Source organism: Peromyscus californicus, unplaced genomic scaffold (assembly GCF_007827085.1).
Source record: "Peromyscus californicus insignis strain IS unplaced genomic scaffold, ASM782708v3 Scaffold_13__1_contigs__length_99412109, whole genome shotgun sequence".
NCBI lineage: Eukaryota > Metazoa > Chordata > Mammalia > Rodentia > Cricetidae > Peromyscus > Peromyscus californicus.
Genome location: NW_026294424.1, coordinates 57,731,348 through 57,755,082, shown reverse-complemented (window position 1 = coordinate 57,755,082; position 23,735 = coordinate 57,731,348). Strand labels below are relative to the sequence as shown.

Below are 23,735 nucleotides of genomic sequence, written 5' to 3'. Positions count from 1 at the left end.
TCAGCATCACACTTGCAATTAAGTGCCCCCAGGAACACACTACACACACACACTACACACACACACACACACACACACACACACACACACAATGCTGGCAGCTGTCAGACCACCTCATAGAAAAAACCAGATTGGGGAGCTTTTTTTTTTTTTTTTTTTTGGTCTCAGAGCTCTGCGTCCCCTCTGAGGTCCTCCGGTGAAGCCTGAATGTGGGGGTAAAGGTGAATAGGGCCAAGACTGTTTCATAAAAAAGGTTGGAATCCTTGGCTATCTGCTAACCTTCTCAAAGCAGCTTTTGGCAAAAATGAGGCCTCCCAGCTTGAGAGCTGTCAGGGCTGCGGAACTTAGCGGCCATTCCGAGAGTAAACAAATGTGCACACTCACTGAAGTGCTTCCGGGACACACAGACAGCCTTGTCTGCGTCAATCCCTTCTCTACCTGGGCCCTGTCCGAATTTCCTTTTTGGGTCCATTTTGGGGATGTGACTGAAGCTGGGTTGGTGGTAGCTCTCAAGACTTCCCTCTCCTGGACTTCATCCAAAGGCTTAAGGATGTTATATGTCACACTCAATCTGAGTGCCATCCGCGGACCTCTCACAAATCAGTTGTACCATAAGCTTGTGGGTTTGCGAGTTCTGATGTGGCAGAGACTGTCAGCTGCTCACCTCAAAATCAATGTCCATTCTCTCCTATCCTCAGGGATTAGATCCCACATTGATGCGGGATACCCGAATACATAGCTTGATTATGTTTTCTATTCTCTCTTCTCTCCAGCGAGATGTGGCCAAGTGACCAGATGCTAACCAGCCTGGTGTAAACAGAAAGTGGGACTATACCACCTTAACACAGAGGGGGTGCCATGTCTGGCCCTTCCTTTTTTTTTTTACTAGCGTGAATGAATGTCTACCTGTGTAACTTGGAGGAAACATCAATGGTCGCTGATGGTCTGGGACCATCCTATCCAGCTTTGAGACAAGACAGAGACACACACACACATACACATAATGCTATGACGCTTTAATGGGAACCAGACATTTAATGACCCAAACACCTCCGTAAATGGCTTTGCTGTTCCAAGACACTCATGAACTTGAAACTAAAGCACGACACTAGTTTTAAGAAGTAGTTTGGCCAGCCTCCCGCATCCCAAAGGAGATTAAAAAGTAATAGTGTAAAAAAAGTTAAGGTCAAGGTGTTTTCATAGCACAGCTGAGGCCTAACCATTGGTTCACTGGTCACATCTGTCCCACCCCGAAAGGCCACAAAGCTTAACCTGACATTCAACAAGTGGTTAGTTAGTCGATCCCTGGGTGACTGTCCCTGAAGTTAAGCTCTGGCGCACAGTAGGCACTTTAAGTGGATAGTTACCCTTTCTAGGTTGGGTGAATTATTTGGCTCTCAAAAACAAGGTAAAGAAATACATTCAAACAGCATGGCCCATATTTGTGTGCCCCCGGGATCAGGTGTGGGGATATCAGGGCATTCTCATGCACATCTGGACAGATGTTCTGGGGGAGCTTCCAGGGCCGGCAAGCAAGCTGCTTAACTTCTGCATGTGTGTGGTGGACCTGGACACGGAGGCCCACGCTGACTTTGATCCTAGCGTTCTGAATCAGGGTCCAGCTACCCAGAGGGATGCTGCACATGGCAAGCAGGCAGGCAGGGTGGCGCAGGTCCTGGCGATGGGAAGAGAACGGCTGTAAACACGTGGTGTGGCTGGTGAGGCTGCCTGGGCACACCTGCAGAGTGGTTAGCTCCATTCGCCTCTCTCTGTCTGCTCAGTGTGACTGCAGCTCCCCCTGATCTGCCTCCTCTGCATCTTCTCCTGCAGTCGCAGCTTCTAATGCTGCCAGGGCTTCGGCCACCTCAGCGTCCTCATCGACCACCACCCCATCTCTGTCCTCATTGTAGGTGCGGGGGACTTCCGGCTCATTTCGACGATCAACCGCTGGCGGGGGGTGAGCGGGACCCTCCTCTTTAAAGTAGACATTCAGAACTTCCGTAGTCACCGCCTCATTCAGGGAGTCCCAGCTTCTCTTCAGGGAGAAGGGCAGGCTCAGACCCTGCTCACTCACCCTGGGGTGAATTCCCGGCAGGGGCTCCACCTCAGAGTGGTTCTCAAAAAGACAATCCTGTTCTTCAGGGTCTGCATGGTCTAGTGTGGGGCTCCAGAGCTGGGGGTAATCCGGGGCTGGTATGTGTAGGACGTGGTCTGCCCCTGCCAAGACCTCAGCAGGGGCCCTGCAGTCTCCACGCCCCACCATCTGGGTCTCTTCCGAGGTGGGCACGGTGCAGCTCTGCTTCCTGCAGTCCTCCCCTTCAAGGAAGGGTTGAGTTGGGTGAGTGCCATCTATGGTACCTGCCCAGGAGCTGCTGGCCCAGGAGACACCATCAACCTGGTGCGGCCTGGGACTCCTGACCAAATGCAGAGTGGCAGTGGGGCTGATACCATTGACAATACCATGCTTCTCCGCACAGTGTCTCTCTTCCGAGTCCTCCTGAGGGAGCGGGCCTTGGCGAGGTAGACCAGCTGTACCGTCTTTGTTCTCCGTCTTGGTCAGGCTCCCACCATGCAGGGCATTCCTGGGCACCTCAACCTCACTGTTCTGGGTGCCTTTTAGTCTGACAGTGTCATCCTCCTCCAACCTGCAGTTGTTGACTTCGTTGACGAAACCAGGAGAGGGCACTTGAACTGGATCAAAGAGATAGCTGGGGATGAGAGGAGTAGGCATCAGTTAAGTTGGCCTCGGGACAGAGGAGCTGGGGAAGGAACTAGTTCCTGTGATTGTGTCTAAAAGAATAAATATACTTGGCATAGAAATCTTTGGCTAATGAAAAGAGCTAAAGGGACCCCAAAGGAAGGGATAGGTGAATTATAAAGTAGTTCATGGACTTTAAAAATGAAAATTAAAAAAATGTCCACTAACAGGGAAATAAGGGGCTAAATACCAAGTATCAACTGTATATTTCTCCAGTGGAATATTATGCAGTCATGAAAACGATAAATATAAAGTATGTGGTAGAATAAAAGAAACAATCACTGGGGGATTAGTTCTAGGACCCTCATACATAACAATATCTGTAGATGCTCAAATTTTCCATGTGAAATTATGGCATATCTGCATACACCTCATTACACTTCAAGTCATTTCTAGGTTCTTTATTCTACCTAAGGCAAGATAAATGCCATATAGATTATTTTCAATCTGGACTTCTTAGGGAACAAAAAGAAGAAAGTCCCAATGTTCAGTACAGACGTGGTTTCCTTTCTGAATATTTGAATCTACGGTTGGTGGACTCTACGGCTATAGAGTCCATGGAAGTAGAGAACTAATACTGTAGATAATAAACACTTGTGAACAAAGCCCAACATCACATGGCTCTGATGGAGTAAAGCTTGTAAGTGTGTGTTTGGACTCAAATAAAGTCAGAGCTTCCCGCTGCCCTGCCTCTCCCACCCCACCCCAGAAAGTCATGTCCCCAGTGAATCTGTCTTCCTTATGATTCACATCACTCAAAGTTTTATGAAATGTCACAAGAAAGGTGACTGGACTCTTTAGTGTCAACGATGTCACTTCAGGAAACCTCTAAACTTGAGCTGAGCTTTTTTTTTGTTTTCACTGAAGGCTTTGTGAGAAATATAAATTTGACCAAAATGGAATTTGACCTCAGGAGTAATGGTATGTCTAACAGTTTTGAGCAATGAGAAAATTAAAAAAAAAATCTAGTTTTCTAAATGCTGTCAAATGGAGCCAAGGCTTCATGTCTTGGCAATGTGGGTCAAACCTGAGCTGGCTAAATGCCCTGATGGTGTCACAATTTCATTGTGACTTTTTGAGCTGCTGTCACGTGTCCTGTCTTTATGGATTTATTTATTTCTATTGGTCTTGCTATTGCTTTAGCGTTTGCCATTGGATAAAACAACGGGTTTCAAGATGACATTTTCATACCTGTCTATAATTGACTTTGGTTATATCCATCCCCACCCTCCAGTGTGTCCTCCCCACCCCCACTTGTCCCCTTCTCTCCCTAGAGTCCCTCTCCTACTTTCATGTCTTACTTTATGGGCGTGGTCTCAACATGACTGACTACCAATTCCCTTTGCCATGCAATCTCTGTTCACTTTACCTTTGTATCATCTTACAACACTTGCACCCCATCTGGATTATTTTTTGTTACCATCTGGAAAAGAAAGAGTAAGAAAAAGAGAATGTCATTAGTCCTACTAGTGAGAATCAAGTTTACTTTTCCTTTTGAGACACTCAAAATGAAGAGTTGTAAGTTCTGGTCCAAGGATAGCGCATGAATCATGAAGACAGAACCCTCTCATGTCTCTGACGTCATGGATTCAGAGTTCCCAAACATTCTTTAAACTTGACCCACACAAACTCCTTTTCAGCCATCCAAGCTTTATATTCCGCCCCCATCTGCAGATGAGAAAAGCATGATGGGATAATGTCAGGAAGCAAAGGGACCCATGATCTTTAGTGACCTGTGGCCTTCCCCAGGGACCCAGGAATCTTCCTGGACACAGTACCGCTCAGCAGTAGGAGGTGTAAACATTCCTAGAGGATTCCTTGTCACCTCCTCAGGTATTAAGAAGGCAATGGTTTGGATCTTGAATGTCCATCAAAGGCCCATGTGTTGAAGGTCACCAGTCTGTGGTACTACTGGGAGGTGGTGGGCCTTTTAGAAGGTGGAATTTAGTGGACAAAAGTTAGATCATTAGGGGGTGTGCCTAGAAAATATGTGGACCCAGTACTCTCTTTTTTATTTTTCTTATTTCTCAGTTGCCTTCAGGTGACCAAGTATCTTCTGTCACATGATCCTACCATGATGTACCATACTGATACAACCTCAAATAACAGGGCCAGGTGACTATGGACTGAAACTTTCAGAACTCTGAACCAAAATGAACCATCCCTTCTGGGAATCAAAATAAACCATCCTTTCTTATCTGTTGACGGGCTTAGGGACTTGTCAGAGAAATGGAAAGCTCACTAGCATAGACAGTGAGTATTAAAGATGGCTGACCATGTGTTTCCTGATTCAGCCCTTTGGAGTGGTGCAGCCTAAGCAGGATGCCCGTGTTAGCTTAGCCTGAACCAGTGTGCTCCTGATGTGCCATCTCCACAGCCAGGACAATCCCAGTCATCACTCATGAGTTCCATTCGCTTGCTGGTCAACACCATGCCTGCAATACCATGCCCTGGGGCTTCCTAGTGAAGGTGGTGGAGTCCTTTCCCACCTGCTCACTGTGCCCTGCTCCTTCCCAGGTTGGAATTTCTCCATCGCTTCCCTTTGAACAAAATCTTCTTTTCATGCAAAGCTGGCCACCCTGGCCTGCTGGATTCCTCAGTGAATCCCAAGTGTTGAAACCGGAGGACCTCTTAGTGGTTTTCTGTTTCTTATGTGTACAGCCTTTCAGAAGACAAATGGACACCAGGACCTTCAACCTAGTGCCTTTGTCTGCAAAGTTCATTTGGAGAGATGATTTGCCTGTGGCTGCCTCCCTCCCTTCTTCCTTCCTTCCTTCCTTCCTTCCTTCCTTCCTTCCTTCCTTCCTCCCTCCCTCCTTCCTTCCTACCTTCTTTCAATTATAGACTCCCCAAGATGATACTCTATAATATACTAATATAACAATACTCAATCAGTAAGGAAAACATCTGCAGCTGCTATGAACTACAGGTTGGTTGGTTAGTTACAGGGGTTTCAATTTACTATGGTAATAAAATCAGTACCTATGAAGTAAGTGGAAAAGTCGTTTCCTAAAAGATATACACACTTGACTCCTTGGAATCTGTGAATGTTACCACGGCCAAAGCAACCCATCAAACAAATGTGGAGGTAATCAAGTTAAGGACCTCAATATGGGGATATTCCAAAGTTCAGTTATATTTGTGCTCCTAAGCCAAAGGCCAAAGGAGATTTGGTCCCAGACAGAAGAGGGAGAGACGATGTGGTTATAGAGGCAGAAGTGAGGGGGGCCATACCCCTGAGGAACAGGGCCCTGGTAACACTCAGTGTCCTTTAGTGCAACCCACTGATACCAGCTCTAAAAGCTCTGGCTGCTTGTCTGAAAACCCCAAGTTTGTTGGACTTTTTCCAGCACCACAGGAAGTGCTTCCAGACCCACCCCACTTCTCCCAAGCCCCGAATCCCTGAGCTCCTGAATGTGCAGGTCCGCGTGGCCACACAGCCGTCTCTCTTCGGCTTCCCTCTCGACTCTCTCCCACTTGTCCTCCTCGCGTGCCCTCCTACTAGGCCTGTCACAGATTCGTCTGGATATGTCACAGACTCATTTCTGATCCACCTTCCCGACAGAGTCAGCTCTCCAAGCCTCATTTGTGTTTTTAAAAGACACACATCTTGGACTCACAAGACATGCGATCTAGTTGCCATGACGCAGGCGTTAGCCACACCAAGAAGTAGCTGTTTCTGGAATAAAGACCAATGGTGCATGTCTGTCAGTCATGACATCAAGTGCAAAACATACATAGACCCAAGTACAGCAGCCCCTCAGAGAAAGAAGGGATGGGATGCTTAAGTAGCAGCACGTAAACGCGCGCGCGCGCGCACACACACACACACACACACACACACACACATGCACACGCACACGCACGCGCACAATGACTTTTAGGATTATGCTTCTAGCTCTAGCTCCCCACTGCCTCGCTTTCTGCTCTAACTCATAGATGAGATGGATAAATAGGTTAGATTTGAAAGTACCATGCGCATTTCTCCCCTCCTCCAACCTTTCCCTCCCCATTTCAGGACTGGTGCTGAAATTCTGACTGCCGTACTTTTGCTTACTTTGGAGTCTTGTTTTTTTTTTTTTTTTTTTTTTTTTTTTTTTTTTAATCCAGATAGGAAGGTAACTAGGGAAGACAAAGTTGAAGAAAAGGAGAGGGGGCGCTCAGCAGTGTTTGTGAAACCACAAAGGACAGACTGCAGACAGCCCTGTAAATGAATATTATGATGAGTAGGTCAGCTTTTGGAGTTCTAGTTTAGCGGCCGGAAGAGAGGGAGAAAGAAGCACCCGGGGGTGTAGGGGTTGGGGGTGTGGGGGTTGGGATTGGGGGTTGGGGGTTGGGGGTGTCGGTCCGTCCCAGCTTCCTAGTAGCTGCTAGGATCCTGGGGATCTATTACCTAGTGAAGCTTGAAAACCTTTTCTCACCTTCTTCTGGGCTCAGGCCACAGAGTAAATTGCTTAGAAATGCAAGAACGGCTGGGATTTAACACTCCTCCTCCAAAACCACCGATATCCCAAGGAGGACAGACAGACAGAGGTGGGCAGGCTAGAGACTGAACCCAAGCCCTTCAACTGTGTATGTTTCCTGCCGTCTTCAGGCTCCCCATCTCTCCTCGGGAGACAGGATCCACACTGCTCTCCCAAACCCTGCAATTACAGGCTGTTGGAGTAGCTTTTCCCTCTTTAGGGTCAGTTTCCTGCCTTTTCTCCCCAAACCTCCTCCCTTAGGGTCCACCTCTTGGCTTTCCTTCACATCTAGTCTCATACCTGAGAGCCATGCTTTTGAGTCAGGACCAGCCTGAGCTGTGGGACACGCTTCCTGGTTCAGGTCCTGCCCTCTCTTTCCACTTGGTGATTTCCTTTCCTGGTGACATTCCTTCTCTCAACTGGCCTCTACTGTTCAAGGTTCTATGACCCACAGGTGAACAGGGTGGGGACGAATGTACTCACCCCCTTCCCCTGCACACACCCATATCTGCGATTATTCTTCCTTATACACACTAGATCAAGTTCAATCCATTTCCCATGCCTATATCAATAGCCCATCCACCTCTTGCCTGAAAAAAAGAAACTTTCTGAGCAAAAGGGAAACATCCCTCCTCCAGCGTCATGCATGGAATTAGAAAAATACCAGCCCTTGAAGGAAGACTGAGTTCCGAAGGAGCAAGCTACCCACCTTCTTCCTGCTTGTCTTTTGGAAGCAGCAGTCTGACTTAGAGTGGGAGCCCTGGAGAGAGCTAAGGGGAATCCAAATTTGCTTTGTCTTTGGAGTGATATAAACAGCTACAGGGAAGCAAAGGGCACATCTTTGGCAGCCAGGGTTTGGTTTACACAGGGGAAAAGCAAATACCATTAGGATGGCTGAGTCTACCTACTGCTGGCGCCACCTGCTCCCGGACTCCCACACACTGCTTGACTCTGTCCCATGTTTCGCGTCGAAATTAAACAGCCCTGTGTTTGAAGACGGTCAGGGCTGCATTAGTGAGTGGTGAAATCTCCAGGCAGGAAAATCCTGTTTCACGATGGGGATGGGGGTGGGGAGAGCAGGACAGGGGGAGCCTTGGAGTTTTCTAAAAGAGAAACTGACCACATTCATCGGGGCACCACGGGGTGAGAGCTGGTGTGGAGAGTGATTGCTTGGAGCCAGCTTACGGGGGTTCTACTGGCCAAGTCTGGCATCATCAGACCGTGAAAACAAATAGGACTATCAAGAATTCTAGCCCGCTGAAGAAAACGTGAGCAACAAGACCACGGTGAGATGAGTTCGAAAGAGAAAGGGCCAGGTTTGTCACGCAAGTAGGAAACCGGCTAACAAACATACACGGGGTAAGGGAACTAGGAAGATCGCCATTTGTTACTCCTCGTAGTAATAATGGATCCAAGTAAGACTCCCCGATGAAGGCCCAGGGAACGAGAGGGGTTAGAAGAATGAAAGGGCCAGATGATGGGGAGCCGGGCTGTGAAACACTATCTTCTGGACATGCCATAACCGCAGAGCTCATAAACTTACCTGCATCGGGCCTACACAAGACAGAGGCACCAAGCAGTCAGAGATGAGGCCCTTGTCCTCAGGCCGACCCTCCCCTCAGAGGGAAGCCCTGGACATCTACCTCAAATATTGCATACAAATGCATGGAACACTTTGTCCTCACGAGTCAAATGTAGGAATGACGGGTGAGTGACAGGTGGGAAAAAACGGGGCTGGCTATCTTGTGTGGTGTTGTTTTGTTTTGAAACAGAGTCTTGCTATGTAGTCCAGTCTGGTCTGGAACTCACTAGGGTCCTTCCTCAGCCTCCTGAGTGCTGGGGTTCCATGTGTGTACTACCCTTGGTATATCAGATTGGATAAGCCATTCCAACCGAGGGTCTTTTCATTTCCAGGTTCAGATCGCACAGGTCCCTACCCAGTGGTCCTGAATCACAAGTCATAGACTGAGAGGGATGGGACACAGTCACTGTCCTCCTCTGTGGTACACTCCTAAGCATCAAGGACATGCTGCTTTAGGGGTCCTGTGAAATGAGACTTTAACGACACTCCCAAGAAATGGTTTGAGGTTTTAGGGGGCTAGTGGGGTATTTGTGAGAAAGCTGTAGTAAAATGAAACACTTAACATTTCAACTCTGTTTTGAAAACTTGCTAAATATTTAGGAAACAGAATCTGTTTTCTAAATCTGATTTCCCAGAACCTGGCCAGAGGGCAAAGTGGCCAAGTATTTAGGGAGCCACTCCTGGGTCCCGAGCTTCTGTCTCGGGAGGAATGGACGAAACATCAGCAGGTGTGACTGTTCACGGAGGACACAAGAAAAGCCGGCCCAACGTGAGAGTCCGCTGACTCCATACGTGAAGAGGGGTTAAAGATGAGCTGTGGGCTTCAGAATCTCACAGGGATGACTTTTTCCTTCCCAAAGGCATCAAGCTTCTGTTACGTTTGAGATGTTGAAAGAATATAGGGCAATTCCTATTATCCACACCCTTAAATATTCCACTTTATACCTTCGTTAGATGGCATGCTTTAGATATGAGTAAGTACTGCTGAGAATTGGGTTGGATGGGACAGTTGTATAGAGAGACATATGCTGTGGGGTGTCTTTCTGTATGCTGTGAATATGTGTTGCTCTGGTTGGCTAATAAACAAGCTTTTTTTGGCTTATGGCAAGGCAGCTTAGAGGCAGGCAGAAAATCCATGCAGAGATAGAGAGAGAAGGGTGGAATAGAGAGAGATGGGAGCCCCAACGCCCAAGGAGCAACAAGATGTCGGCAGACAGGTAACGCCACAGCCACGTGGCAACATATAGCTTAATAGGAACGGGTTAATCTAAAAATGAAAGTGTTAGCTAGCAAGAAGCTGAAGCCAGAGGCCATAGAGTTTGTAATTAATATAGCCTCTGAGTGATTAATTTATAAGTAGCTGCGGGACTGCAGGTGGGAGAGATTCATCCGGAATGCTGGGCAAAGCAGGACAGGAGAAATTTCCATCTACAGACATACTTAGAGGTTTTCTCCCCCAAAGAGGTTCCCTGGTCAAACAGGCTTGGGGAGAGCAGAGATAAAGATGAATACATTCAGATTTACAACAAAGGATAGTGTGCTGTGGAATAATGCTTTTGTACACTGGTTTAATAAAATGCATTTTGCCAGTAGCCAGGCAGGAAGTGTAGGCAGGACAAGCAGGAGAATTCTAGAAAGAAGAAGGCTGAGTCAAGAGAGACACCATCCTGCCATCCAGGGAGCAACATGTAATAGCACACAGGTAAAGTCACGGAACACATGACGACATATAGACTAACAAAAATGGGCTGAGTTTAAGTGTAAGAGCTAGTCAGTAGTTAGCCTGAGCTAATGACCAAGCAGTTTTAATTAATATAAGCCTCTGTGTGTTTACTTGGGTCTGAGCAGCTGCTGACTAGGCGGGACACAGGAATAACTTCAGCAACAAGAGTGTTACTTAGTTAACCCAGCATTTTCCTAAAACATTAGCTCACACAACTTACTTTCATAGCAAACTTATTAGCAACTGTTAGAACCCATGCTGTGGGATGCTTTGGGACAAACTATGATGGAGAGGATGGCCCTTATCATCAGGAGTCTTACACATCAATGCTATACTGTGGGGCTAACACACTTAGCCAGGTGTAGTTCATGCCTGGGTGTCAGAAGTCTGCACCTTAGGCACAACTCCATCTCCAGTGTCACAGACATGGGAGGGCTGCTTCTTCTCTTGAGTCCTTAATGTCTTTGTCTGTCATCAGGAACCTATTGCATCTCTTCCAGATCTCACCATCCAGATGTGACAGCGGGAAAGGAGAACCATCACACACCACCATCTGCCTGTGATTTGCTTTGGCTTACGCACTTGTTAATGCTGGAGTGGAGTCCTGGTGGCATCTGTACTACCCTGAACTGAGGAACTTGCTCAGTGGTTGCAAAGGAGCCCATAACCTCATGGAGAGACCAATGAGACCCACTGGGTCTCAAGTCATGATCCTGACCCAGTGGAGAAAGGTTTGGTTCCAGGGTCCTCTCCTCCAGCCCCACTTCTCCATCTCACTCCCTAACGTTATGGTATTTTGACTTAGGTCTCTTCAGCTTGGGCCCCAGGACTCCGAGATAGGGACACAGGTGCAAAAAGCAGAGTGGTTGGAAGGAATGAGGGTCTCAGATTAAGAAAACCCTCTGAGGGTGGCGGGGCATCTGATGGACCCTCTTCTTCATGTGGTGGGCCTTGGAGAAGGTGATGAGTACCAGGGAGCTTGTAGCAAGTCCAGACATCTGGGCCTTCTGAAACACCTTGTGAAGAGACACCATGACAACTCTTATAAAGGAAAACATTTAATTGGGGCTGGCTTACAGTTTCAGAGGCTTAATCCATTATCATCATGGTGGGAAGCATGGCGGCATGCGGGCAGACATGGTGCTGGAGGGGTAGCTGAGAGTTCTACATCCAGGTTGGCAGGCAGCAGGAAGAGAGAGAGCCACTGGGCCTGAAGGTCACACTAGACCTGGCTGAAGCTTCTGAGACCTCAAAGCTCACCCGCTAGTGACCTCCTTCCTCCACCAAAGCCACACCTACTCTGACAAGGCCATACTTCCTCACAGTGCCACTCCCTAGGAGCCTATGGGGGCCATTTTTATTCAGACCACCATACATCTGGACTAGGAAACTGAGGAGCCAATGTCATCACCTCCTCAGGAGACACAGCTGGATTGTCACGGGCCCTTCTCAGTGGAAGGCTGCCTGGGGTCTGTTGGAACTGCATCACTCAGAAGGCTGCCTCCACAGCTGGCCTCGGCAGGGATGTCCACGTGAGGAGGTGTCTATACCACCACTGTGAAGCTTCCACTTTCAGAACTCAAGAGGAACAGGCCAGGTCCTGATCCCCGACTTTACTGCTGCGGGGTCCACAGGACCCTGGCTGTTCATGTTGCACGTGGGGACACATTCCCTTCAAATACCCTGATAATACCCCTGTTTGTCTTGCTGTGCTCTTTACCGTAGGACAGTTACTTTGACAGATCTTAAAAACATTTCATTTGGTCTGGTCTTTTGTTTAAAATCTGCTGCCACCCTCCTTTCTGATTTAGTAATTAGCCCACTGTCTTTAAGACACATGCTTGACTGGGGTAGGGGGGTGGGGGTTCACAGTTAAGAGCCCTTGCTGTTCACAGAGGAGCCTGAACTCTGTTCTAAGTGGCCACATTGGGAGGCTAACAACTGCCTACTGTGATTCCAGCTTCACACAATCTGATGCCTCTGGGTTCTGTGGGCACACGGCATATACTTACACAGACACATATACATAAGTAAAAATAAAATGATAACGTTTGAGGAACCATGGGCAGATAAGCATTGTACAGCATGGTTCTGTGGGCACACGGCATATACTTACACAGACACATATACATAAGTAAAAATAAAATGATAATGTTTGAGGAACCATGGGCAGATAAGCATTGTACAGCATGGTTCTGTGGGCACACGGCATATACTTACACAGACACATATACATAAGTAAAAATAAAATGATACATGTTTGATGAACCATTGGCAGATAAGCATCTTCATTTCTTCCAAAGTACACACCAAGCCTCTGGTGTCTACCAGGCACTGTGTTAGGGTCTGGGGAATACAACAGTATTGTGAGTTGCTCCCTGGGAAAGCGGGAAAGCTTATAGTCTGTCGTGCTCTCAGGCTCTCCTTCTCCCCTACCCTGTGTGTGTTGGGGGAGGGGGTGAGGTAGGTATGTAGGGTGGAAGTGGGTAAAAAGCATGGAATGGTATCAGGTTTCTACAAGCACTGAGAAGACTCATTGCATCACCCCGGCAGTGGGATGCACACACAAGTGAACAAGAGTTTCAGGTCAGAGATGAGCTCCAGTCCCTTCGCTCCACGGAGGAGCCCTTCCCGCAACGTTCTTTACCTCTGAGAGTCACTTGTCGAGTCAGCAAACCAGGAAGAGCAATGGTTCTCGCTTCTCGGGGTTGATAATGAGATGAAAGCATGGACAGCAGTGATTCTCAACCTTCCTAATGCTGCGACCCTTTAATACAGTTCCGCGTGTTGTGGTGACCCCCAACCATAAAATTATGTTCGTTGCTACTTTATAACTGTTATTTTGCTACTGTTAGGAATCATATTGTAAATATCTGTGTTTTCCAGTGATCTTAGGAGACCCCTGTGAAAGAATCATTTGACAACCCCCCAAGGGGTCATGACCTATAGGTTGAGAACCACTGATACAGAGCATTTCCTACCATGACCGAGGACCACCAGTACTTATGAATAAACATGCAAGGGATGGAGAGGTGGTTCCAGGTGGCTGAGAGAGCTTGCTGTTCTTCCAGAGGACCTGAGGTTGGTTCCTACCGTCCACATCAGGTGGCTCACAACTACTTGGGGGAATCTGATGCCCTCTTTTGGCCTCTGTGGGTATAAACACTCATGTACACATAACCAAGACAAATGCATATATGTAATTAAAAATAAAATGTAATAAACACCAGAGTTAACATGTGCGTGATTACTATGCATCCAATACTGACTCAAGGACTTTCTGGTTTTAATTCTTTTTCACTTTATAACAAGCCTTTCAAGTGGGAATAAACGCTATAAAGGTTGGTGAGATAGTGGAGCCATTACTAATGAAGTGGCTATTGTTTTCCACATGACCACTTCCTATTATCTATCTTGGTAGGTTCTGGCCTTCCTACACCTTCTCCTCAGCTTGTGTTCAGTAGCTTTTGCAAAATGGAATTTGCTTTTCTCTTGACTTGAATGTTCCAGCTGTCATTTCATCTGCTTACCGCCAGATGGCAGGCTAGAGTAGTTACTAATTGTTCAATTTCAAGGAAGGCACTCACTCAGTATAGGCAAGGCCTCAGAAACACAAGTCAGGTTACAAGTAGTGCAGGTGTTTGCCATGGTAAGGTTGATCAGCAAAGAACATGGTAAATATTCCAGGCACATCTGTTATGTTAGTTCTAGTGGCCATGGTACAATGGCTCTTGCAGCTCTGTCCAGGTAAGGCTTTATTCCTTAGTCTATCCAGACCACAGTGGGGGTGGGAAAGGCTCTTAAAATCCTACATAGGCCCCCTTTCACACAAAACTGCCCATGAAACCCTGAAGTGGAAGAGTCTAGGTTTTTCTCTGCCATCTACTTCTGTGGCAGAGGCTGAGTGAAGAAGGAGCTTGTGAGGTATGGTGGGTTCTAGGCCCTCTGGGTTCTATACATCTCCATCAGGCCTGTTCATAAGCAGTGCTTCTGTGAGGCTGTGGATGAGCTGGCCTGGAGTCCCACCTTCCGGTTGACAGTCCATGGCTATGGACTGGGAGGTAAAGATCTACCCTAAAGTTAACAGGTCCCTAATGGAAGGGTTTGGAGGAGAAGCCTCTTCAGTTGAATGCAGAGCATTATGGGAAAAAGACACAATGTGCCTGAGGGAATACAATGGAACAGAAGTCCCTGTGGGGATTGTTTTAGGAAGCCACTGAAAAGCTGCGCCCTGTTCCCTGGATCGTAAATTCCTGAGAGCTGCTGCTGCTTGGAGTAGATGAGATACAATTTCTCATAAAGATCCCCCCCCCCCTTTCCCCGCCGTCCTTCCCTCTTTACCCCACCCGTATGTGCGCGTGTGCTCACATGCGGAGGTTCCTGGTAGACAGAGCAGCAGAGGGTCCGGGGTTGCACTGATCCACCTGAGTCTGAGTGGGGTCCAAGAACCTGCATTTCTTACCAGCTCCCAGATGCTGCTGTCAGAGGTGGCTGACAACTGCTTCAGAGATGCTGAGGCAGGTGAGTTAGTTGCCTGTGTGGTTTTGTCCCTGGCCGGGTCAGGCCAGCTTTATCTCAAAGCCCGATGCCTGTATCTTAAAACTGTATCCTGGTGAGTCCCTAGAAATCAATGAGGCTACTGCATGGTGCTGGATTCTTTTAGGGACCAATAACATGGCTCAAACCAAGTTAGTCAACGTGGTCACTGGTCAGAAACTACTACATCATCACCATCCTCAATCCCAACACAAAGTCAGGCTCACTGGTCAGAAACTAATACACCATCACCATCCTTAATCCCAACACAAAGTCAGGCATCTTACAATTATCTTAAGACTTTAAAATTTTCACTCATTTTCTAAAACATTGTTTCATAACACTTTATTTTAACCCTCCTTTGTTTCCATAATTTTGACACATAGTCTTACTATGTAGCCTAGACTGGCCTTGAACTTGCAATCCTCCTGCCTCTGTCTTCTGAGTCGTGAGGTTAAAGATAGGCTTTACCATGCCTGGCTATACTTTGTAACCTTTTACCATTTTCTTTTCCAAGGGGTTTGGAGAGGGCAGGGTCCCATGTGTTACAGACTGGCCTCAAACTCATTACACAGCTGAGGATGACCTTGAACTTCTGATCATTCCACCTTCATCTCCTGAGTGCGGGGATTACAGGCATATACCGCCACGCCTGGTTGTCCGTGGTGCTAGGGATCAAGCTCAGAGCTCTGTGTATCTTAGAAAGCACCCTACCAACTGAGACCCATCCTAGTACATTTTCTAATTTATGGGTGGCCTCTTTTCTCTGGCTGTGGCACGGAACAGGAAAGAATTAAGAAAATTAAGAGCCTAAAATGTGGAATTCATTTGAAGAGCACACCATGGAGGGTTGGCTTGCTCTCAGACTCCTTTCCTTCCTTTGCCTAGCTATTCTTCGGGGAACTCTATCCCTGCAGCTCCCCTGCCCTTAGAGCCCACCCATGGCAGTGCTGGACCGGACAAAGAGGGCAGACGTCAGGGATCCGTCTCTCGCTCTCTATCTCAGACAGGCTGCTTGCTATCCATGCTGGAAGCAACTCCATGTCTTCTGTGGCTTCGGGTTCCCAACAGGCTCCACCAAAGCCCTTCGTGCCTTCTTCCACCTCTCACCACGGAGGGGTGTCTTAGTATCTGTTTCATATAATCAAAGCATAATGCCACAGGCTGTGTCCTTTATAAAGGAAAGCAATTATTTTTCAGAATGCGGAGGCTGCAAAGATCTAATGGCTACACCTGGCGAGGGACTTCTGGCTACATCAGCACATGGTGGAAGGTTTTACATGGTGAACGGTCGAGAGAAAATGGGGAGGGACGCAGATGAGTGTGCCTAAGAGGGCGAGTGCAGGCAAGGGAGGAGAGGATCCTCCTCATTAGGAACCCCCTCCTGTGGTCTTCCTGTTACTCCACTACCCCTAACAGCACCTCTCTAGATCCCACAACCCCGAGCACTGCGGCACTGGGGTTAAAGTTCAACATGAGTTGGATAGGACAACTATTCAAATCACAGCAGGTGGAAAGATCTACCGGCGTGGTCGGTCTGTGTCACCTCACCGTCTCATTTGCTTCCCAGTTTTTCCCGTGCCCGCATAACCAAATGACCACATGCCACGTAGGATTTCCTGGGTTGGCAAGGAGGTGTGACCGTCCCCTTCAGGACCTTACCTATTACAGACAGTCTCATTGTCAAAGGAAGATTGGTTCCGTGACTAAATCCTAGTCATGCGACAATCGCTGGTCTTGGGTTCTGAAAGAACCAGTGTCGTGTAACATGCATGGCACACATGCCAAGTGCCTTGGGTAGGGCGGGTCACAGGGCCGGAGCCAAGGGTGGTGATGGAGGACTTTAGTCTTGGACTTACCTCTAGTGACTTCTCTTCTCTTTCCCACCTGAGCCCGCTTGCCCTGTAATGTCACTTCAGGACAGGTTCCCTCAATTCCTCCCAACCTCCTTTGACTCCCTTTAGTAGCAGACACCCTAAATTTTCCCCTAGAGAAAGTGTAAGGGACATAGGACCTTCACACCATGCTTCGTGATCTTAGGGAATCCCCAATATCACCAACAGGTGTGAGTGACATTAGTGAACAAGTTTAGATGGCCTTTACCTCTGCTGGGGTGTGGAAGGCACTCTGGTACTGGTACAGGTGTTGGGCCCTGTTAACAGTGAGGCTGGCACAGGACGGCCTCCATGAGGCTCCAAGTCAGTTGCTGAAGATAAATACCTACAGCTCTTAGAGTGGATGATGCAAATTTCCCACTGGTCTTGATGGACAGCTGTCCCTTGGTATCCATGGGGGATGTTCCTCAAACCCCTACCTGCTCCCGTCCTTTCCACAAAATGGTGTAGTAGTAACGTATAGTCCACACACATCCTCCTATATCCTTTATTCTTTGGTGGTGGCCTTGCTTCTAGCACTTCAGTCATCCCTAGATAATTTATAACATCTAGCACAATGGGAATGCTGTGTACAGTTATTGCTCTGTGTTATTTAGGGAAGACTGGACAGGTTTCCACACGCTCACTACCATTCGAGGCGAGACTACACAGTATGTGTCAACAGCCCTGTGACGACTTTTCCTAAATACTTCCCATCTTCAGCAGGTGGCAGAATCTATAGACGCACACCCCACGGACACAAAGAGCCAACTGTGTCTGTGGAGGAAGTCATACAGAGAGCTCTCATACAGAGGTCAGCTGATCATCACGGACCCTCATACACCACCATGGACTTTCATCAGTGATAAACCCTGTTGCTTAGAAGACCCAAGAGACGATGGCATCCAAACTAAGTACGTTTAGAGAGAATCGCCTACCGTGGCGATAAAAGTGCAGCTTTAGGTGGACCCAGGCCGTGACTCCCTAGATAACTTTTCATCTTTGGGACTATATGGACTCATACACTTTGAAGAGTTTTCAGAGAATAGTTTTCTTGAGGTAATTTTTAAAATCTGAAAGAGAGATGACTCTGTTTCCCACTTATCCTGTATAGTTCAAATAGGATTCTTTGCTATAGTTTTAAATTTTTATTTATTTGTTTATTTAGAGACATGGTCCCACTATGTAGCCAAGACTGGCCTTAAACTCAGGACACCCCTGTTTTAGGCTCCCAAGTGCTAGTTTACAGGCAAGTACCACATGCCCGGCTTCTGATCTAAGCCACAAAACATGCTCTGTTTTGTTTGACCCATTCCCTCCTGCTCCTCCTGCCCCTGCCTCCCCTGCCTCCGCCTCCCCCCCCCCCCCCAATGTGTGTTCTGTCTGCACGTATGCCTGCATGCCAGAAGAGGGCATCAAATCCCATTATAGATGGTTGTGAGCCACCATGTGGTTGCTGGGAATTAAATTTAGGACCTTTGGAAGAGCGAGCGGTCAGTGCTCTGAACTGCTGAGCCATCTCTCCAGCCCCTGTCCCTCGCCTTTATTTTTCATGATCAATTTTACTTTTAAGACTGTTTCACCAGAAGGTCTTGTCAAGGTGCACATAAAATCATATAGGGGGTTATGACAAATAGATTTAATCATTGTCTCTGGTTCCTGGCACAGAGCTCCAAAAGCCTCTGGAATTTCCCAGGTCCTAGTGGCTTCTTGACATAAGGAACCCTGCTGGCCACACTTGAGTTTATGCTGAGATGATTTAGGCTGGGTTCCCTGGATAGCCTTAGGATACTACCAGTACCGCAGCATCAAGGGGAGGTTTTGGTTGGTTCAATATCATCCACTGATATCTCTGTTTCTCTGTCTCTCTTCCCTCTCTTCTATCTATCTATCTATCTATCTATCTATCTATCTATCTATCTATCTGTTTCTGTGTGTGTGTGTGTGTGTGTTAGAAGTGATGGTAGATACTGGAAATTAGATAGAGATTAAACTCTGCAAATCCCACAGGCAGTATGGTTTGCCAAAACGTGTATAAATGCTCCTGTGTGGTGTATAAACACTCCTGGGTAGTGTATATAATGCTCCTGTGTAGTGTATAAATGCCCCTGTGTAGTGTGTAAATGCTCCTGTGTAGTGTGTAAATGCCCCTGTGTAGTGTGTAAATGCCCCTGTGTGGTGTATAAATGTCCCTGTGTAGTGTATAAATGCCCCTGTATGGTGTGTAAATGCCCCCGTGTAGTGTGTAAATGCCCCTGTGTAGTGTATAAACGCTCTTGGGTGCTGGGAGGGTGGTGCTCCTCAACTCCATAGGGCAGAAGTTTCTGCTCTGTGGTCCTCTTAGACCTTGCCTTTGTTCCGCATCACCTGGCTGCTCATCCAATTCTTTAAACTATCCTTTGAACAAACCAGTAAATGTAACTCAATAATTTCTCTCAGTTCTGTGAGCCATTCAAATAGACTACTGAGTTCAAGGAAGGTACCTTGAGAACCCTGATCTATGACTGCCTGGCCACATGTTTGGGGTCCAGGTTTGTAACCAGCATGTGAAGCGGGGACAGTCTCGTGGCCGTGGCCCTTAACTTGTGGCATCTGGTGCTGCTACCTCGGGGCAGCTCAAGCAGGAAGTTGGTCAGATTGTGTTACACCCAGCGGGTGTGCAGAGGTGGAGAACTGCTTGATGTGCAAAACTTAGACAACTACTTCAGAAGTGAGGTGCTCTGGGAGAGAAGTGAGGTGCTCTGGGAGAGAAGTGAGGTGCTCTGGGAGAGAAGTGAGGTGCTCTGGGAGAGAAGTGAGGTGCTCTGGGAGAGAAGTGAGGTGCTCTCAAGTGCCAGGATTACGGACATATGCCATCAGGCCTGGCTCTCTCTTAGACCCATTCCTTCCAGCCATGGCCATTTCTTATGCCCGGTTCTAAGGCAGTATCATCTCTTTGTTAATACCCCGATTACAGTACCATTTCCTAGTCTGTCTCCACATCTGTTCATGTCCCCTTCCAACACATTAGCCACACAGAGCCACAAGATCCTTTCAGACCACACACCTGAACCATTATCATCACTGCTCCACCTAAAACCTCCCCAGAGATGTCCAGTGCCTCAGGATATTTAATACCATGCAATAATGAAGGTGATGGTCAAAACACCAACTTTACATGGCGCTTCTTATATACCAGCTGCTAACTGACATTTTATAGCTAGACTTGATCCTTACTTCTTGTGGTCCATATTTTCAAATGTTGCTCACGTGACAAAATTTATTAGTAACTCAAACACTAGTCCTTATACGATGCTGTGCGGCAGACACACACGGGCATGTGCCAAGCGGCGAAAACGAGCATCATCTGGCCTCCGTGTTTCTCGTGAAGCTCACACAGGGTAGTTTCCTGTCTCCTTGGCTGAATTATTATTCTGGATAAGCGCGTTCTCTACAGTCCATTTTGTGTCCCCTTTTGTTTGTTTCACTGTTTAAAGGCCCCTGAGCACAGCCCCGAGGTGCTGTCCTGTGGGTGCTCAGTTAAAGAAAGCTGTGGCATGCCGCACCACGGAAGAAACAGATGCAACAGATGAGTTTCATCCTGGAGTGAGTGTCAGGGCTGCTCGCCTCCAATGAGCTCACATGGTGAATGAGCCACATTTTCAAATAAGGTGCCTTGAAAGGGAAACATAGAACAAGGCCGGGTGGACCGAGAAGCCGCTAAAAATGTGAGGAAAGGGGATGGCGACCTGGGAGCGGTGGTTTGGAATCCACCAAGGCCCTGTTTACAGCCCCTTACAGGGAAGGCACGGGACTGAAGTGAGCTGAAGGCCCTGACTGTGATGACTCCTTTAAGCTAAGAGCCTTGGAGAGGAAAGGGCATGCGCAGACACTTACACCCTCTAGTGCACCACTGCCTGTTTCTTTTCCTGGCCATACAGCTTCCTTCACCTCTTCCCTGACCCGGCCATTGGCTATTTTCTTTGCTTTTTCATCTCACCTCCCAGTTTAGACAGCTATCATCACGTCTGCCTCTGACGTTTCCCGGTGTGCTTTTTAGCATAAACTTAAATAGATTGACTTTATTGGTTTATTAGGTGAGAGTCCTGGGGGCTGGAGAGTCTAACACGGCTAGAAACAAACAGAACCAGACACACGACACCTTCGAGCATGAGAAATCTGGTGCGCCTAGAGACGGTGGCCTGATCTTATTATTGAGAACCCACAGTTGATAGAACGGTCCGGGACGTAGCCATGAAAGGAGATTGAAATGCAGATGAAACGAGGTCCCTGGACACATGTGGGCCCACAGTAGTGAAGGATGCAGGGTGGCTAGAAGGCCAGGTCCTCCCTCCCACTATCCAACTCAGTGGCAGGTAGGGTAGAGAGGCAGACAGCACGAATCTGGAAGGATGAACCAGCCCTGCAGAGATGGGACTGCATGATGGTCTAGAACGTTCCAGAAGGAGCAAGGACAATGGATGCACCATGGCTGAGATACACGGAGTAGGGTTGCAACAGGCTGGAATGTAGGAGATGGCCCCGCAAGTTAGTTGGTGCAGGGAGGAGAGTCAGAAATAAACGGGAGGAAAATGTGATGGGTACCTTGGGTCCTCACCGGTGACAAATACCCACGTGATTATTTAAAAGGAGGAAGGACTTACTATGGCTTAGTTTTCTAGTCTCAGGCCAAGGCTAGCTGACCCACTGTTCTGGGCGTGACGTGAGGCAGAATATCATGGCTGTGGAAATATGTGCCAAGAAGCAGCCAGGACACAGAGAGTCAGGAAGGTGCCATACTGCAAGATAGAGTCCCCAAGGACATGCCCCTAGGGACCTACTTCCTCCTGCTAGGAGTTTCCTCCTAAAATATCCAGCACCTCCCCCAAACACTTCCACCCAGCCGGGTGGGTACCAAGCCTTCAATACACAAGCCTGAGGGCCACATTTCATATTCAAACGGTAGCAGCAGAAGGTGTAACCCAGGACCTGGTCCCTCACCTGACAGATACACCGGAGTTGCCTGAGGTCTGGGCATTGGGAGTAGCTTCTGATTCAGGGGTCTGGGGTGAGGTATGGTGATATTTTATTTGTATTAAAATGTTATTTGTATGTTAATAAATAAAGTTGCCCGGGGGTCAGAGCTATTAGCAAGTCATAGGAAAGCAGGGCAGTGGTGGCGTACGCTTGTAATTCCAGCACTTGGTAGGCAGAGCTGGGTAAGTCTCTGTGTGTTCAGGGATACAGCCATTATTGGATACACATGCCTTTAATCTTAATACCAATCATGGAAAACCTGGAGGCCTATACAGACAGGCCGTGAGGAGGCGGTCATGTGGTTGGGTTTACAACCAATGAGAAGGCAGGACAGGAACTCTATATAAAGACTTTAACACAGGGGTAGCTCTGGTTCGGAGAGGTAGGACCACCGCAGGAGGAAGGGTAAGGTTTTAGCTCTTAGCTCTGACCTCTTGGCTTTCTTCTTTGCATTGGTTCTGTGTTTCTTATTTAATAAGAAGGTTGGTTACATCTACAGTGAGGCCTAAATAAGATGCATTCCTACAGATTCCTAGGGGACTGAGGCTGCAGTCTGGGATGACTGACACTTAGAGCCAGTGTGCTGGGGGATGTGAATGTCACTAGAGATGCTCCAACCTCCTCGGGCAAGCGGAAATCTTTCACTGTGAAGATTTGGTTTGCTGTCTTATCACACACATTTTAAATTCTCTTCCCAACAAAAAAAAGTAAAGAAAAATAATAATAATCACAAGGAGCTGCAGGGGGGAGCTGGCAAGATGGCTTAGTAGGTAAGTGTACCGTTTGTTATGACTGAGGGCCCGAGTTCAAGGCCCAGGTCAGGCCTCACGTGGTGGAGAAAGAGAACCAATTCCTAGAAGTTGTCTTTTGATTGCTACACAGGCACATATATTGTATATGTATCTTATATACACATATAAAATAAAGGAAAAATTAAAAAAATGTTAAAACAACAAGAATAACATAAAAAAACTTTAAATCATATCATTGAACTGAAATCTGAACAAGCCAGAAAGAAACAGACTTGGGGACTTGCTCTGTCCGCTGGCTTCAATGTTACAGGAAACAAAAGAAAATCTCTATGCTGAGTGATATAACATTAATGGAAAGTATAAAGAACAGACCACCCCACAGAGCATAAAATAGAAAATGCCAACTTACCTGCTGGGGAGCTTGTCCATTAGGCTTCTCTGGGTGTTTAACTTCTCTTCCTGAAACAAAACAAAGCAGAACACTGAGGGATACTTGTTGCCACATTTTCACAGCGGGGCTGCGTGGAGAACATGACAGAAGATGGCATTTCCCGAGGGGCGCAGGGCAGTGATGTTGCCGTGGGGTTTCTGGCTTGAAACAGCCCAGGCAGGCAAGAGGTCTGAGGTTTGTTAGGCCTGACTTGGCAGCCCAGCTCCGGGCACTTAGCAATCAATCAACAATTAACTAACATCTCAGTGTTCCCATTCATAAAATGAGATTGTAATGAGATTTAAACGGCATAACATGTAAACTGTTCATCACACGCTGGGCATGTTGGACTACATCTGAAGATCTGAATGCTTGCATTCCCTTCAGAATTCAGATTGATGTTGAAACAATCCCCAGCATCAAAAGGTGGGGCTTTGGGAGGTGAGTGGATCATGAGGGCAAGGTCCTACAAAGAGGCCCTGGGAGCTCCTCTGGCCCTTCATCAAGCAAGATCCCAATGAAAAGGCCACTATCTAGGACATAGGAACTTAGCAGAGACCATTTTGCTAGGGCCTTAGACTTCCCAGTCTCCAGAACTGTG

At 47.5% G+C, this 23,735-nt stretch overlaps 1 protein-coding gene across 1 annotated transcript in view; it reads right to left on the bottom strand.

Moving 5' to 3' along the window:
- Positions 1-1,001: 1,001 nt before the first annotated feature.
- Positions 1,002-23,735, bottom strand: part of CUNH4orf19 (chromosome unknown C4orf19 homolog) — an 80,224-nt gene continuing 57,490 nt past the window's right edge. The window contains exons 2-4 of the mRNA XM_052734973.1: positions 23,114-23,163; positions 4,128-4,181; positions 1,002-2,708 (exon numbers count right to left, since the gene is read on the bottom strand). Coding sequence (XP_052590933.1) covers positions 1,778-2,708; positions 4,128-4,159 — 963 coding nt within the window. The 5' untranslated portion in view covers positions 4,160-4,181; positions 23,114-23,163 and the 3' untranslated portion in view covers positions 1,002-1,777. The remainder of the gene's footprint in view (positions 2,709-4,127; positions 4,182-23,113; positions 23,164-23,735) is intronic.